Source organism: Prionailurus viverrinus, chromosome B1 (genome assembly GCF_022837055.1).
Source record: "Prionailurus viverrinus isolate Anna chromosome B1, UM_Priviv_1.0, whole genome shotgun sequence".
In the NCBI taxonomy this organism is placed as follows: domain Eukaryota; kingdom Metazoa; phylum Chordata; class Mammalia; order Carnivora; family Felidae; genus Prionailurus; species Prionailurus viverrinus.
The window spans coordinates 199,218,384-199,231,362 of record NC_062564.1 but is presented as its reverse complement, the minus strand read 5'-3'; the positions used below and the strand labels follow the sequence as shown (position 1 = coordinate 199,231,362).

Genomic DNA, 12,979 nt, shown 5'->3' with positions numbered 1-12,979 from the left:
AATCCCCATGTCTCAGGACACCTTGGTGAGTCATTACCCAGGACACCTGGCCTGACCCCCAGGCTGAAGCCCAACAAGGAATTCCTGGCTCCTTACCTGGTGATGGCAAGAGGAGTCTCTTGAGTACTTTGATTTTGTGACAGGTGAATCGATTCAGGCTTCATCTGGCAATGAGGGACTGCATAAAGGAGTCACATGATGTAGTCAGGTTGTAAAAGGAAAATGATTGGGGACCTACTGGAACTTCTATAATTTTATCTGAGTGATCTCTGATTAGTAGGAGCGGGCTGTCAGTGGTCAGCGGAAACTATAACTTAACATATTCTGTAACACCCCTGGCTCCTGGGAGTGGCTTCTCCCTGAAGCTATAAAAACTTAGTGAATATTCAAATATCAATATTACTGAATTTGGAATTCATCACTGAGCTTCCCGAAACACAGAATATTACATCGGGAGGTATTTGGTATTGGAAGGGCTTGACGTAGAAGTGAACTGAAGTTGAATTCTGCATTCAAATGAAAACTTGCATGGGAACATAAATCACGAAATTAAACCTAAGAACTGTCCTGAGCAATGTAGGCTATGGGGTGGCCCAGTGCTGGCCTGAGCACTCCTGAATCCCCTCACCTCTTGTGTGAAAGGGCAGGAGAGCTCCCCAGAATTCTGACGTAGACCAGTAGTTGCTACCCGGCAATCAGCAGGAATATGTTTTTGTAATTTTCCCCCTCTGATCTTTCCGTTTTGAGAAGTTCTGCCAGCCATAAGGAACTGGAGTTATTTAGGAATTACATATGCCGTGGGTGTTCCCACTATTTATTTCCTTTTCATCATGAATAGATTTTAACCAGCCATCCAGAATCACTGAGGGCATGTAATAATACTAGGAGGTGAAAGGCCATAAAACACTCTCCCAGGAGCTGTCCTGAGCAATAAAGTTAAGGAAGCATATCAACACTGATGTGTCTTAATTCTGGTCGTTGCTCTGTGTTTAGTCCAAGGTCGGTCACAGACTGGACACCTCTGGTTGAAGGTCTGTGATTACTTGCAATGTTATGGGGGTCGATGACTGGTCTACTAGTCACCCATCCCATAAAATCCTTTCATGGCAATGTCATCAGCAGCCCTCCAGAGCACATGCCCCTCATGAGCTGAACAACGTGACATCATTGCTCCCCATGAGCTGAATGACGTGACCTCACTACACTGATAATCATGGAAGTCCAAGGCAACAATATCGAACATTTTAATGTGAGGGTGTTGAGCTTTAGTGTGGAAAGCGGCACAGTTTCCTGTAGTTCTTAACATTATTTAGAATCACCAACCAACTCCCATTCCTCCGTCAGGGACCCTTGGGAATCTACAGACCCTAGTTAGGCCTTGCTCGAAACTAACTCCTTTGGCATAAAGAAAAGCATCCTTGAGACCCACAGAGGCAACATGACGTGGCCCAAACCACACAGTGAGTTGGTGGCAGCCTCTGAAATCCTAACCCAGTGTTGCTTTGTGGAACTATGCTGCCTGTCTTCAGTCTTTGGCCATGGCTCAGGCCCTTCGGCTTTGGACATAGTTCATCATTCAAAGTGAATGGTGAATGGTATTTAAAAGGTGAGCATGAGGGGCGCCTGGGTGGCTCAGCTGGTTGAGCGTCTGACTTCAGCTCAGGTCATGATCTCACACTCGGTGAGTTCAAGCCCCGCGTCGGGCTCTGTGCTGACAGCTCAGAGTCTGGAGCCTGCTTCAGATTCTGTCTCCCCCTCTCTCTGCTCCAACCCCGTTCATGCTCTGTCTCTGTCTCAAAAATAAATAAAATCATTAAAAAAAATTTTTAAAAAAAGAAAGAAAAAAATAACATTATCCTTGGGGTACCTGGATGGCTCAGTCGGTTAAGCATCCAACTTTGGCTCACGTCATGACCTCATGGTTCATGGATTCGAGCCCTGCATCGCTGGAGCCTACTTCAGATTCTGTGTCTCCCTCTCTCTGTGCCCCTCCCCTGCTCACACTTTGTCTCTCTCTCTCTCAAAAACAAATAAACATTAAAAAATTAAAAAAAAAATAAAAGGTGAGCATGAACTTACTACTGCTTAGTATCTTGCCAGCTACCGAGTGAGTGTTAGATTGTGTTGCACAATGGCACCAACGATGTGCACACGTGTATGTGGACGTGCGTTCTAATGAGGGCATGTGTGTGTGTGCCAGGGTGACATCAAAGCTGTGGAGACTAAGAGCTTCTGTGGAGCAGTGAGTGGGCCGGCCACGTCTTTCTAAAGTGGCAGGGGCTGGGGCGCCTGGGTGGCTCAGTCGGTTAAGTGTCTGACTCTTGGTTCCTGCTGAGGTCATGATCTCGTGGTTCGTGGGTTCGAGTCCTGTGTCTCTGAGCTGGCAGCGTGGAGCCTGCTTGGGATTCTGTCTCCCTCTCTCCCTGCCCCTCCACTGCTCACTATCTCTTTCTCTCAAAAATAAATACATAAACATTAAAAAAATAATAATAAAGTGGCAGGGGCTGACAGGGTGCCTCCTTCTTGTCAGTTGCCTGTGGCAGGAGAAGGACCTTTAGCTCGCCCCCTCCCCCAATTTAAATCACCTTGTTTCAACCAGAGGGCTCTTGGGTAGGTGGGAGATCCTCATCACAACCGATCACACCATCACGCACACACGCTGGGGTTCATCCATCCCAGTCTCGGAAACAAGCCTTTTTAAAAGTGACTAGGGGCGCCTGGGTGGCGCAGTCGGTTGAGCGTCCGACTTCAGCCAGGTCACGATCTCGAGGTCCGTGAGTTCGAGCCCCGCGTCGGGCTCTGGGCTGATGGCTCCGAGCCTGGAGCCTGTTTCCGATTCTGTGTCTCCCTCTCTCTCTGCCCCTCCCCCGTTCATGCTCTGTCTCTCTCTGTCCCAAAAATAAACGTTGAAAAAAAAAATAAAACTGACTAATGCTATAAATCTGGAAATGGAACTTAAGCTAATGATATCAGGGTATGAAAACAAATGTAAACAGCTCACCTCTCTCTGTTCCGAGGACCTGGATTGAATAAAAAGAAAATAATAGTGTTGAGTGACTCTTGGTGATGGAGAATTTTACAGTAAACTATGTGTTTTGGAGCAATTGCTTAGTAGAATTTGGGCAACATTTTTGTTATAAGGATAGATTTTTTTAAAGCCTCTAAATAATTCTCCAAAAGACTAAGCAAAAATCAAAATGTTATGCTCTCTCTGTGATACAAGAGGCAAATAAATATGCAATCTGCTGATGAGACCGTAAATTGCTTTGACTCTAATGAAAGCAATTGAACCATTGCTGTCAAGAACCTTAGGAATGCTCTCACTCTCATCCCAACAATTCCACGCATGACACTTTGCTCCTAAGAAGACACCTGAAATCTGGGCCAAGTTCCGTGCACAAAGATGTCCAGTGAACCATTACTTACAGGGTCAAAACCCTGGAAACAATCTACATGCCCACCGAAGTGAGAACCGTTAAGTAAAGTTTGGTGAATACTCACTTATTATATATGCATTTTATATATATTACATATTTATATATATTGCAATATATATATGCATTGCAAGTATTTATGTAAACTATGAAATAGGATTATACTGTAAGTATATCTCCACGTTACATGGAAGTTCAGGCTAGAAACTGGGCTTATGATGTATCTACATGCAGGTGTGTGTCTGTGTGTGTGTGTGTGTGTGTGTGTGAGCTGACCTTGGATTCCAGGTCTTCTGACTCACATTGGCTTCACAGACAAGAAGCCTTTAGCAACGAATATCTTAGAGAGGTCCCGAATGTCTTGTCTGAGACTAGGCAACAGACACACTCTTTTGCTTCGAAGACCTCGGGGTCCCCTTGGGTTCTGGAAAGAGGACATACTTTCACCATGGGCAGCAAATCGAGGCAAATCTCTAGGCTAAGTGAAAAGGGTAGTGAATCCATTCTAACGAGTGGTTTGAAAGTCTCCCACTGAGTCTTCCCCAGGACTTTGGACCTGGCAGCTCAAAGTGCTCGGAGGCTGTTGCTCCCAGGCCTGTCAAAGTTGCTGAGGGAGCAGAGCTGTAAACACGGCTCAGAAGCCATCCATCTGGGGCAGCAGGTGACTTTTAAAATTGAGATCCAGCCAACTTTTTGCTTGAGGGCTCTGGAGTTACAATCGGATGTAATTAGAAAAGTGGGGTAAAATCTCTAGTTTCTGTACTTTAACTTTTGTTGTTAGGAAATAAGCATATTAACTTAAAAAGTGATACCTCCTTATTTCCCTCCCTTCACCTGCCTTTCCTTCTTTCTTTCCTTCCTCCTCCTCCTCCTTTTTTTTTTTTTTTTAAACTACTTTAGCTAGGAGGTATGTCTGCATTTCCTAAGGCAGAGAGTCATAGTGTGGGGATTAGATCTGGACTTTCAGGGGCTGGTCCCGTCTTCTGCCTGCTGTGGGGTGGCTTTTGTGGTGGAGAAATGGTCTTGACCCTCAGCCCAGACAATGGGGACGTGTCTTGGCAAAAGATAAGGAGGAAGAATGTGTTTTTCCACTAGGCCTTGTTGTTCTTTAGATGATATCCACTTCTAGAAGAATGCCAACCAAAGTTGCAAAGAAAATCAAACTATCCCGCATGACCCCCGCTGTCTAAAGCTGACCTCTCCACTTCCTCCTGGCTTGTTAGTGATTGGAAGGCCTATTGTCCTCGCAGGCTGACCAATGAGTTATGGACTCTAGGTCATTTTGGGTGGCAGCCATCTGCTACTTGTGATGCATGAAGTGGACCCACAGGAAGAAAGGGGTGGAGTCGGAGAGTGCCCAGGGGCAGAGTGCCATACCACCTGGGAAAATCCAACAGCTCCCAGAACAGGGGGAGCCGGATGGAGTCCTGATTGGAAAGAGGGCTGTCCTTCTCTTTCAGCAGTTATGTGCTGTCTTCCTTGCCAGGATTATCTTACGGATGAGAGGCGGTAAGTGTCTTGGTGAGTGACAAGTGAGAAGTGTGACTTTTGATTCTAGCATTCTCATAAAGCCAAATAAGAAAAGACAGACGGACAGACAGAACCAAAGAAAGAAAATAAATTAACCTCTGCGGTCTAGATATAAGAGCATAGGTCAAACACTAAGACAAGGACCATGTTCCTCAGGAAGCCAGTGAGAATGAGGTGAGACCACTGTGATTGCTGGACAGAGACTTCCCATCAGTCATGGCGGCCCATCCCTTGTTAGGGAACTTCCTTGTTGGGGGTTAGGGAAGTGAGTGTGGAGGGGCTCAAAGGCAGCTCCATGTTACCTGACTTTCATGCCATTTATCGAGCCTCTACTGTTCACCTGGTCATTTATGCCCTTGCTTTGACCTGCTTTAGCTTTTTGACAACTTTGCCAAGAAGGGTAACCATCTCTATTTTGTGGCTAAGAAAACAGAAAGAGGGGTGGGGTTGTGTGTGTGTGGGGGACTTGCCCAAGGCCACAAAAGTGGTATGTGGCACAGCCGTATTCAAACCCAGGTCTGTGTGGGTCTGTATCTCTCATATATATATATATATATATATATATATATATATATATTTTTTTTTTTTTTTGGTACCAGGCCATCCTGTCTTTCCTGTGAAGAACAAATGGTGATGTATAGTACAATTTCCAACATCTTATTTCTATAAAGCTGGAGACTGGAAGCCTTTGATGGAGGCTTTATGTCTTCCATGGAAACTGGGATGCTCTTGTCTTCATGGTACCAGTGCAGTGAACACTGGTCTATTCAGGTAGCATAATAGGACCTTGGTCTCAGATCTGGATCTTAACTTGTTTTGTTTTAGTTTTCTCACCTTCAACGTAGGGATCACAATACATCTTGAGCATAGCTATTATGAAAATGAAGTGATAAAGTCTCCGAATCAAATAGTATCTTGCCCGTCACAGACGTTAAAGCACAGAAATTCCCTTTTTTGAGTCTCAGGACTTACCTCACGTAAGTCCTTTAAGCTTATCTGTCTGCAAGGAAGAGAAATACGGTGTTACATAAAATACAGTTCGTAATGGTTCAGATAAAATCATTCTGAGCCCTTAAAAACCTTTGACTGCACGTTCATTGCCAAATTAACAGCCCGTGGTCCAGTGCGATATTCATCACTGTTCTGTAAAGCAACCGCCAGGTTATTTTTCTCATAATTTTCTAAGCAACAAAAGAAGTTACGAGGCCATATGAAAGGTGGTGACAGAAAGGACACCAATAAACAAGCTTCTTATTTTCGAAGAATTTAAATAATGTCCCCATTTCTCCTGACATTTGGTTTTTCGTGTCGAGTTTCATTAGCACAGTCAGACCTGCTATTATTACCTTGATTGCAAAGCTCTTAGCGTTTTGCTTTGAGGAAGCATCAAGAGTCTTACGTATGAAGTTAGGGTACAGAGGGATCCCAGGAAGCCACGTGTCAGAGAACGGATGCTTCTGGGAGAGGAGACCAAGAAAGGAAAACCATGGAATGAATGATGGGGCAAGAACTCCACATGCAGTGTGCTAACATGGGCCATTTTTCCTTCAGAAGAACCAGCAAGCCTTTCATGGATGCTGACGACTACGCCAGTTCGCCCCCCTGAGCCTGGTTTTTCTCATCTGTGAAATGGCCACAAAAGCATTCATCTTAGAGGGTTATTGTAAGGATTGCTAGTGACAAGGATGACAATGTGAGGTGCTCACTGGGCACTGAGCTGTTCGGATGTGGCCAAAGTCACATAGAGGGGGGCAATGAAGGACACGGGTTGACAGGCATATTCTGTCTGCCAGGTCTGCCGGCAAGAGACTGGTCCTGAAGCAATGCCAGGAGGTTGGGGCGGCAACACCAGCCCCAGATGGACCCTGTTGATCTAGAGTGATAGTGATGAGCCCAGGAGCACATAGCACTCAGATCTGCATCCTGCTCTCAGACCGCCAAGCAGCAAGCAAGTGGACCGAGGGCCACATCTTGTAACCCGTTTTATCAGCCCCTTGGGGGTGATACATCTACATGCTACCTCGCGCCCCCCCCCTTTTTAAAATTATTTATTTATTTTCAGAGAGAGAGAGAGTGTGGGCGCCAGCGAGCATGAGCAGGGGAGGGGCAGAGAGGGAGAGACAAGCAGGCTCCGTGCTGTTAGCAGAGCCCAACATGAGCCTTAATCTCATGAACTATGAAATCATGACCTGAGCTGAGGTCAAGAGTCTGGCGCTTAACTCCCTGAGCCTCCCAGGTGCCCCCTACCTACCTCTTTTAATGGGGCAAGTGGGAAGCTAAAGAGATACGATCAGAAGTAATAAAGTAGAACAGACACACATAGTATTAATTATTTGGGTTAAACTGAGACTAATTTCTGACTTTGATGTTTAAGAGACTGTCATTTTAGCAATACTGACCTACTGGCCATGTGGCTTTGAAATGTGCAATTGATTTTAGACTTGTGATTTTAAGTTACAAGAGCCAAGCTGTGTTCGACTCCATTTATAAAGAGTTTTAACTGTTGAAGAGCCCTTGAATTTTTCTAGATTTATAGATTTACCTTATTAGATTTATAAAAGTTGTTAAAGAAAGTGTCGCTCGTTAGGGTTTAAAGTTAGATGGATAAAGGTATTTCAAATATTTAAGGAAATTTAACTGAGTTTGTAGATAAGTCTTATTGTCTAAGATTCCTTAACCTATTGACTGTGTCCTTCAGTTTAGATAAAATTGCTCAGTTTATAAATATAACAATATACTCTATAGATGGAAATTTGAGGCTTTAGGAAAGCTAGGTTTTGGAACTGGTAATATTAAAAAATGGATTTTTGAGTGAGAGAGAGAGAGAGAGAGAGAGAGACAGAGTGTGAGCAGGAGAGGGGCAGAGAGAGAGAGGGAGACACAGAATCGGAAGCAGACTCCAGGCTCCGAGCTGTCAGCACAGAGCCCGAGGCGGGGCCCGAACTCAAGAACTGTGAGTTCATGATCTGAGCTGAACTTGGACGCTTAACTGCCTGAGCCACCCAGGTGCCTCCCGCCCCCAAAACGGTTTTTAAGTGAAGAACCCAGGTAATTTTAGGCGTCTTTTCAGTGCACAACAAAGTCTTTGGGCATAGAAATGTCTATGTTGAGAACATTCCCCAAGTTATTTGTCCCCTTTACCCGTAAAATGAAAGCATCGGGCTTTGGGTGATGGCAGTGGGGGTCTCCTAAATGAGACTTATGAAGACAGAGAGAGATCTACACAGTCACAAAATGAAGAGCAGGGCGGGGACTTGGCCCCCTCCCCACGCACCACCCTGCCTCTCCCAGGCATCTTTCGGCTCCTGTAATTTCTGCTGTGTTCTGTTTTGGAGACAGCCAACAAAACGTGGCCACCAACTGCATGGCATGAATAAGCATCCCCACATCTTTTCCTGTGCACAACAGGTGCTCAGTGTGCACTTGAAGATAATGAATTTTACGTTAAAAATAGCTCTGGGACACCTGGGTCGCTCAGTCAGTGAAGCTCCCACTTCAGCTCAGGTCATGATCTCACAGTTCATGAGTTCGAGCTCTGCATCAGGCTCTCTGCTGTCAGCGTGGAGCCCGCTTCAGATTCTCTGTCCCCCTCTCTCTGTCTCTCCCCCAACTGCGCTCTCTCTGTCTCTCAAAAATAAGTAAAACATAAAAAATTTATAAAAATAGCCCTTCATGAGCCTCCCTTAGATTTCGCTTAGTTTTAAATAAACCGGATTTGAATCCTCATTCTGCCATCTATGAGCTCCGTTACCCTCAGCAAGTGAAGCCCCTTCTCTGAAGCTTGGTTTTCCCACCTGTAAAATGGGTAACCCCCGACAGAAATGGGGTGGGTTGATTAAGGTTCTCATGAAACAATACCTGTGAAAGCTATTTGGAAGAAAATAACACCCTCGATCTGCGGGACACCTTTGACAGCCACTTTCTTTGAAATTAAACTTTCCCTCGGAGATAATGGTAGGTCTCATGCACGTGTAGGAAATGCTACAGAGAGATCCCGTATGCACGTCACCCCATTTCCCCCAATGGCAACATCTTGCGGAATATGATAATAATTTACATCCGCACTCTAAAATCGATAGTTCCCACCCAGAAGTCCCTGCTCCCATGCAAATTTGTGTATCTTTGCAATCCGTGCTTCCTCTCTTACAGGACTATGTTTTCTCTGTATTGCTACAGATTTTTTTTTTTTTTCCCTTTCACTTCCCAACTCATCAGCAGGTATATCTGCGCCCCTGAGACTGCTTGAACTGATGTGGCACCAGCTTTGCTGGCTGCAAAGGGAAAACTGTAGTTAGGCAGACAGGTGTTCGGTTGGTTAAATAGCAGGTACCTTATTTAAAGTACATTTTGGCCGAACCCTGCACCGTGGGGTTGGAGTTTGCTAGATGCAGGGAGACGTCGCGGTTCGTGACCTCTCTGCCTTTCTGTGTCCTCATCAGTAAACCGGGGGTTGGGATATTGCTTTCTGCTCAGTGTGGCTGTGGGACTAAATGACGTAAAGCATCTGAAAGACTCCAGAGTGTAACAGGAGCTCAGCAAATGTCTTCCTGTTCCGATGACTCAGGACGCTTTTACTTGGTGCCCGCGTCATGGTATTAACATTACAATGGATACATCATTGGAAAGTTATTCCCTTACTAATCTCTTTCTTACTGTGTCAGAGAGAGAGTCTCAACGTAGCAGTGGTTATTTTTATCCAAATATTGCTTTGCATTTTAGTTCCCTTCCTTTTAGGAGAGAGAAAATTCCGCGGGTCTGAAACTGCGGTGCAGTTACTTATGGTAATGATGTTTCCCTTTTGAAAAAATTTTTTTAATGTTTATTTTTGACAGAGAGAGGGAGAGACAGAGCATGAGCAGGGGAGGGGCAGAGGGAGAGGGAGAGGGAGACATGGAATCTGAAGCAGGTTCCAGGCTCTGAGCTGTCAGCACAGAGCCCGACGCGGGGCTCAAACCCACGGACCAGGAGATCATGACCTGAGCCAAAGTCCGGACGCTTAACCGACTGAGCCACCCGGGCGCCCCCATCAATGAAGGATTTAAATGGCATTCTCCTGAACTGGAATGCTTTGATTCAATGATCGTTTTTGTGAACCCAAGACTTAGCTTTAAGATAGAGAATGGCCAAGCCGGTGGAGACACCTGGCTGTTGTAGCAACAGCTGGACCCACGTTCACCATTGGGAGAGGGGGGCCGATGGCGACAGGCTGCAGGTGTCAGCTGCGTTCAGGGGCTGCAGTGGACTGTCACACGTACGTCACAGCCTCCCTTCACAGAGGACCGTCTACCTCCCAAGCCTACAGGGCAGCTGACGGGAAAGGAGCGGACACTATTTTTCCTTGGCTGAAGCAGTTCAGCTCTCTAATGTCCCTTCTGTTTTCAGAGAAGGGGAAACTAGCAACAGCCTCACGTGGTTGTTTGCAGGCAACGTCTGGGTCCTTAGCAATGGTCGTCTGACTCCCAATAGGGGGCCCGACTCAAAATGAATTTGGAAGCTCTGCTTCTATGGCACAACTCTTTCTTATTCCTGGTGGCATTCTCAATGTGTGGCACAGGCCCTGCATGGTGTTGACCCCTCAACTGTCCTACACCAACCCTATCACGTTGACCGAGTGACCTAACTTCTGTGTATCTTAGTGACCTTACGTGCCCAGTGGGTAGGGAAGTGGTTTTTACCTGGCACCTGCCACGAACCAGCCACCGAGCCTTAGAAAATCCATACTTTATAGGGCTGCTGGAGGGATCCGGTGAGATGTTATACGGAATGTAACGATTCTCTGGAGGGGTTTACGGTGAAGAGACTCAGCCAGGTTCCCGTCACTTGCAAAAATGATTAAACAAATTTAACCGTAACTGCGGAAACCCCAGAGACACAAAAACCAAACTTGTAAAGATTTCAGAGCCACTGAGGCGGCTGGAGTGATGAGGGACTCGTCTGTGGATCAAGGGAGGCACCATTTTAGGCACTAGGAGCCTGGGCGTGTGTAGGTAAGGCCTAAGGGCCTGCAAAGTGGCAAAGGGCCTGCTTTAGTGGCAGATATATTCCTAGAACCTGGTTCCCCCTGGGTCCTTAGCCACAGGCTGTGCCTGTGTCTCACCTCTCAGAGCAATTAAAGCTGATGCTGGGGAACAATACTTTTTAAAAAGGTCTCCTAATTATTTTCATGTAAAGCCAGGATACGAAACATTGCGCTAGAATGTATAGCCTGTATTTCAAGAGAAAAATAGGGTTGTGGGTGCCTAATTCTGTTGGGTACAGATGGGACACGATGTTTAGGCGTTTTTCTTTCCTTCCTGTGCTGTGACACATATTATCCTAGGCGCTCGAGAGAAATCTCATACCTCCTCCCCTCCACTCTGTCACATGGGGACGCTCATGTTGCTTGCACCAAGAGGGGAACTCAGAACTATTTAAGAGCTTTAGGCGGCTATACAGCCAGAAGTGGCTCAGCTGGGACCCAAACCTCGTTCTTGCTGCGTGAAGAAACAGAAGAAAGATCAAATCCTCTTTTTCTCCACACCGAACAACCTCATCGCCTCTGCTATTTCATTCATCCTATTTTCTATCTCTTTACTTCTCTGCGTTTTGACCAGTTCCTAGACCCATTAGCCCATTTGCTCAGGAGTTTCAGGGATGATACACTTTACGTTCCCGAGTCTGATGATGCCACTTCCTGGGGTTGATAGCATGTTGCCTTCCTGTCTCTCGTGCTTTGAAAATAGATACCAAAACAGAGCAAATGTGGGGACTCCCAGCCTGGCTAGGACCCTCTGGAAACCGCAGAAGGAAATACATGTTTATCAAACACGTACTATGTGCCCAGCCCTGTGCTAGAAACTATACACTCCAACCTTTTGGGGGTGCGTTACCCCCTGCCCCCAACCTTTTGGGGGTGGAACAGACTTGTATCCAAATAATTATATGGTGTGGCGAGGGCACAATAGGACACGGCTCAAGGTAATAAGAGTGCAGTAGATGTTGGTCACAAATATGTCCCGGGCGGGCACAGTTGAGCGCTTGGCATGAATCGTGTAATTCTCATGTTGGCCCACGATGTGGGTGGTCGGGGCTACTGTTATTCTCACTTGACCGCCGAGAACCGCTGGGGCTGGGCGAAGGTTAGTGTGTGCCTTAAAGCAGTTTTTCCCGACCTTTGCACTCTTTTTTTTTTTTTTTAATTTTTTTTTTTTAATTTTTTTTCAACGTTTATTTATTTTTGGGACAGAGAGAGACAGAGCATGAACGGGGGAGAGGCAGAGAGAGAGAGGGAGACACAGAATCGGAAACAGGCTCCAGGCTCCGAGCCATCAGCCCAGAGCCTGACGCGGGGCTCGAACTCACGGACCGAGAGATCGTGACCTGGCTGAAGTCGGACGCTTAACCGACTGTTCCACCCAGGCGCCCCATCAACCTTTGCACTCTTGACTTTTCAAGGGTTATTATTCTTTGTTGGGGGTGGGGGGCTGTCCTGTACACCGTGGGGTGTTTAGAGGCCTCCCTGGCCTCTACCCACCAGATGCCAGGAGCATCCCCACTGCCCAACTCGTCACAACAAAATAACGTCTCTGGACATTGTTGGTTCCCCTGGGGGCAAAGTCACCTCCGGTTGAGAACCATTGCCCCAAATCTGCCAGTGCAGGAGAAGGAGAGCCAGAATTTCCACCGGGGCAGTTGGAATGGACTCCCGAGAGCTTGTGGCCCTGCCCATGCTGCTAGGCAGGTAGAGAAGCCCACAGAGGGAGGGGAACTTGCACGGGGGAAGGAGGAAGGGAATGGAGAACGGATGGTCTCAGGAGGCTGCAAAGGATGAACAGATGAAGAGACGTTCACCAGAAAACTGAGGCGGAAATGGGCATTTTAGGTTCTTGAATGTTCCGCATCAGAACCAGTGACGACTGGGTTTTCCAGAGAAGCTCAAAATGTGCCTGATATTTTGAATTTCTGTATCTATGAAGATTCAACTGACTGAAGCCGCGGGCCCCAACCTGCTGATTCAAGCTTGCAGTAAGGAAGCA

General features: G+C 46.5%; 1 protein-coding gene across 1 annotated transcript in view; it reads right to left on the bottom strand.

The window, feature by feature from the left end:
- The window catches only part of CLNK (cytokine dependent hematopoietic cell linker), a 164,949-nt gene that overhangs the window by 24,577 nt on the left and 127,393 nt on the right, over nucleotides 1-12,979 (bottom strand). Inside the window, exons 12-14 of the mRNA XM_047856125.1 lie at nucleotides 5,937-5,964; nucleotides 3,002-3,020; nucleotides 97-178 (exon numbers count right to left, since the gene is read on the bottom strand). Of these exons, the coding sequence (XP_047712081.1) occupies nucleotides 97-178; nucleotides 3,002-3,020; nucleotides 5,937-5,964 (129 nt within the window). The remainder of the gene's footprint in view (nucleotides 1-96; nucleotides 179-3,001; nucleotides 3,021-5,936; nucleotides 5,965-12,979) is intronic.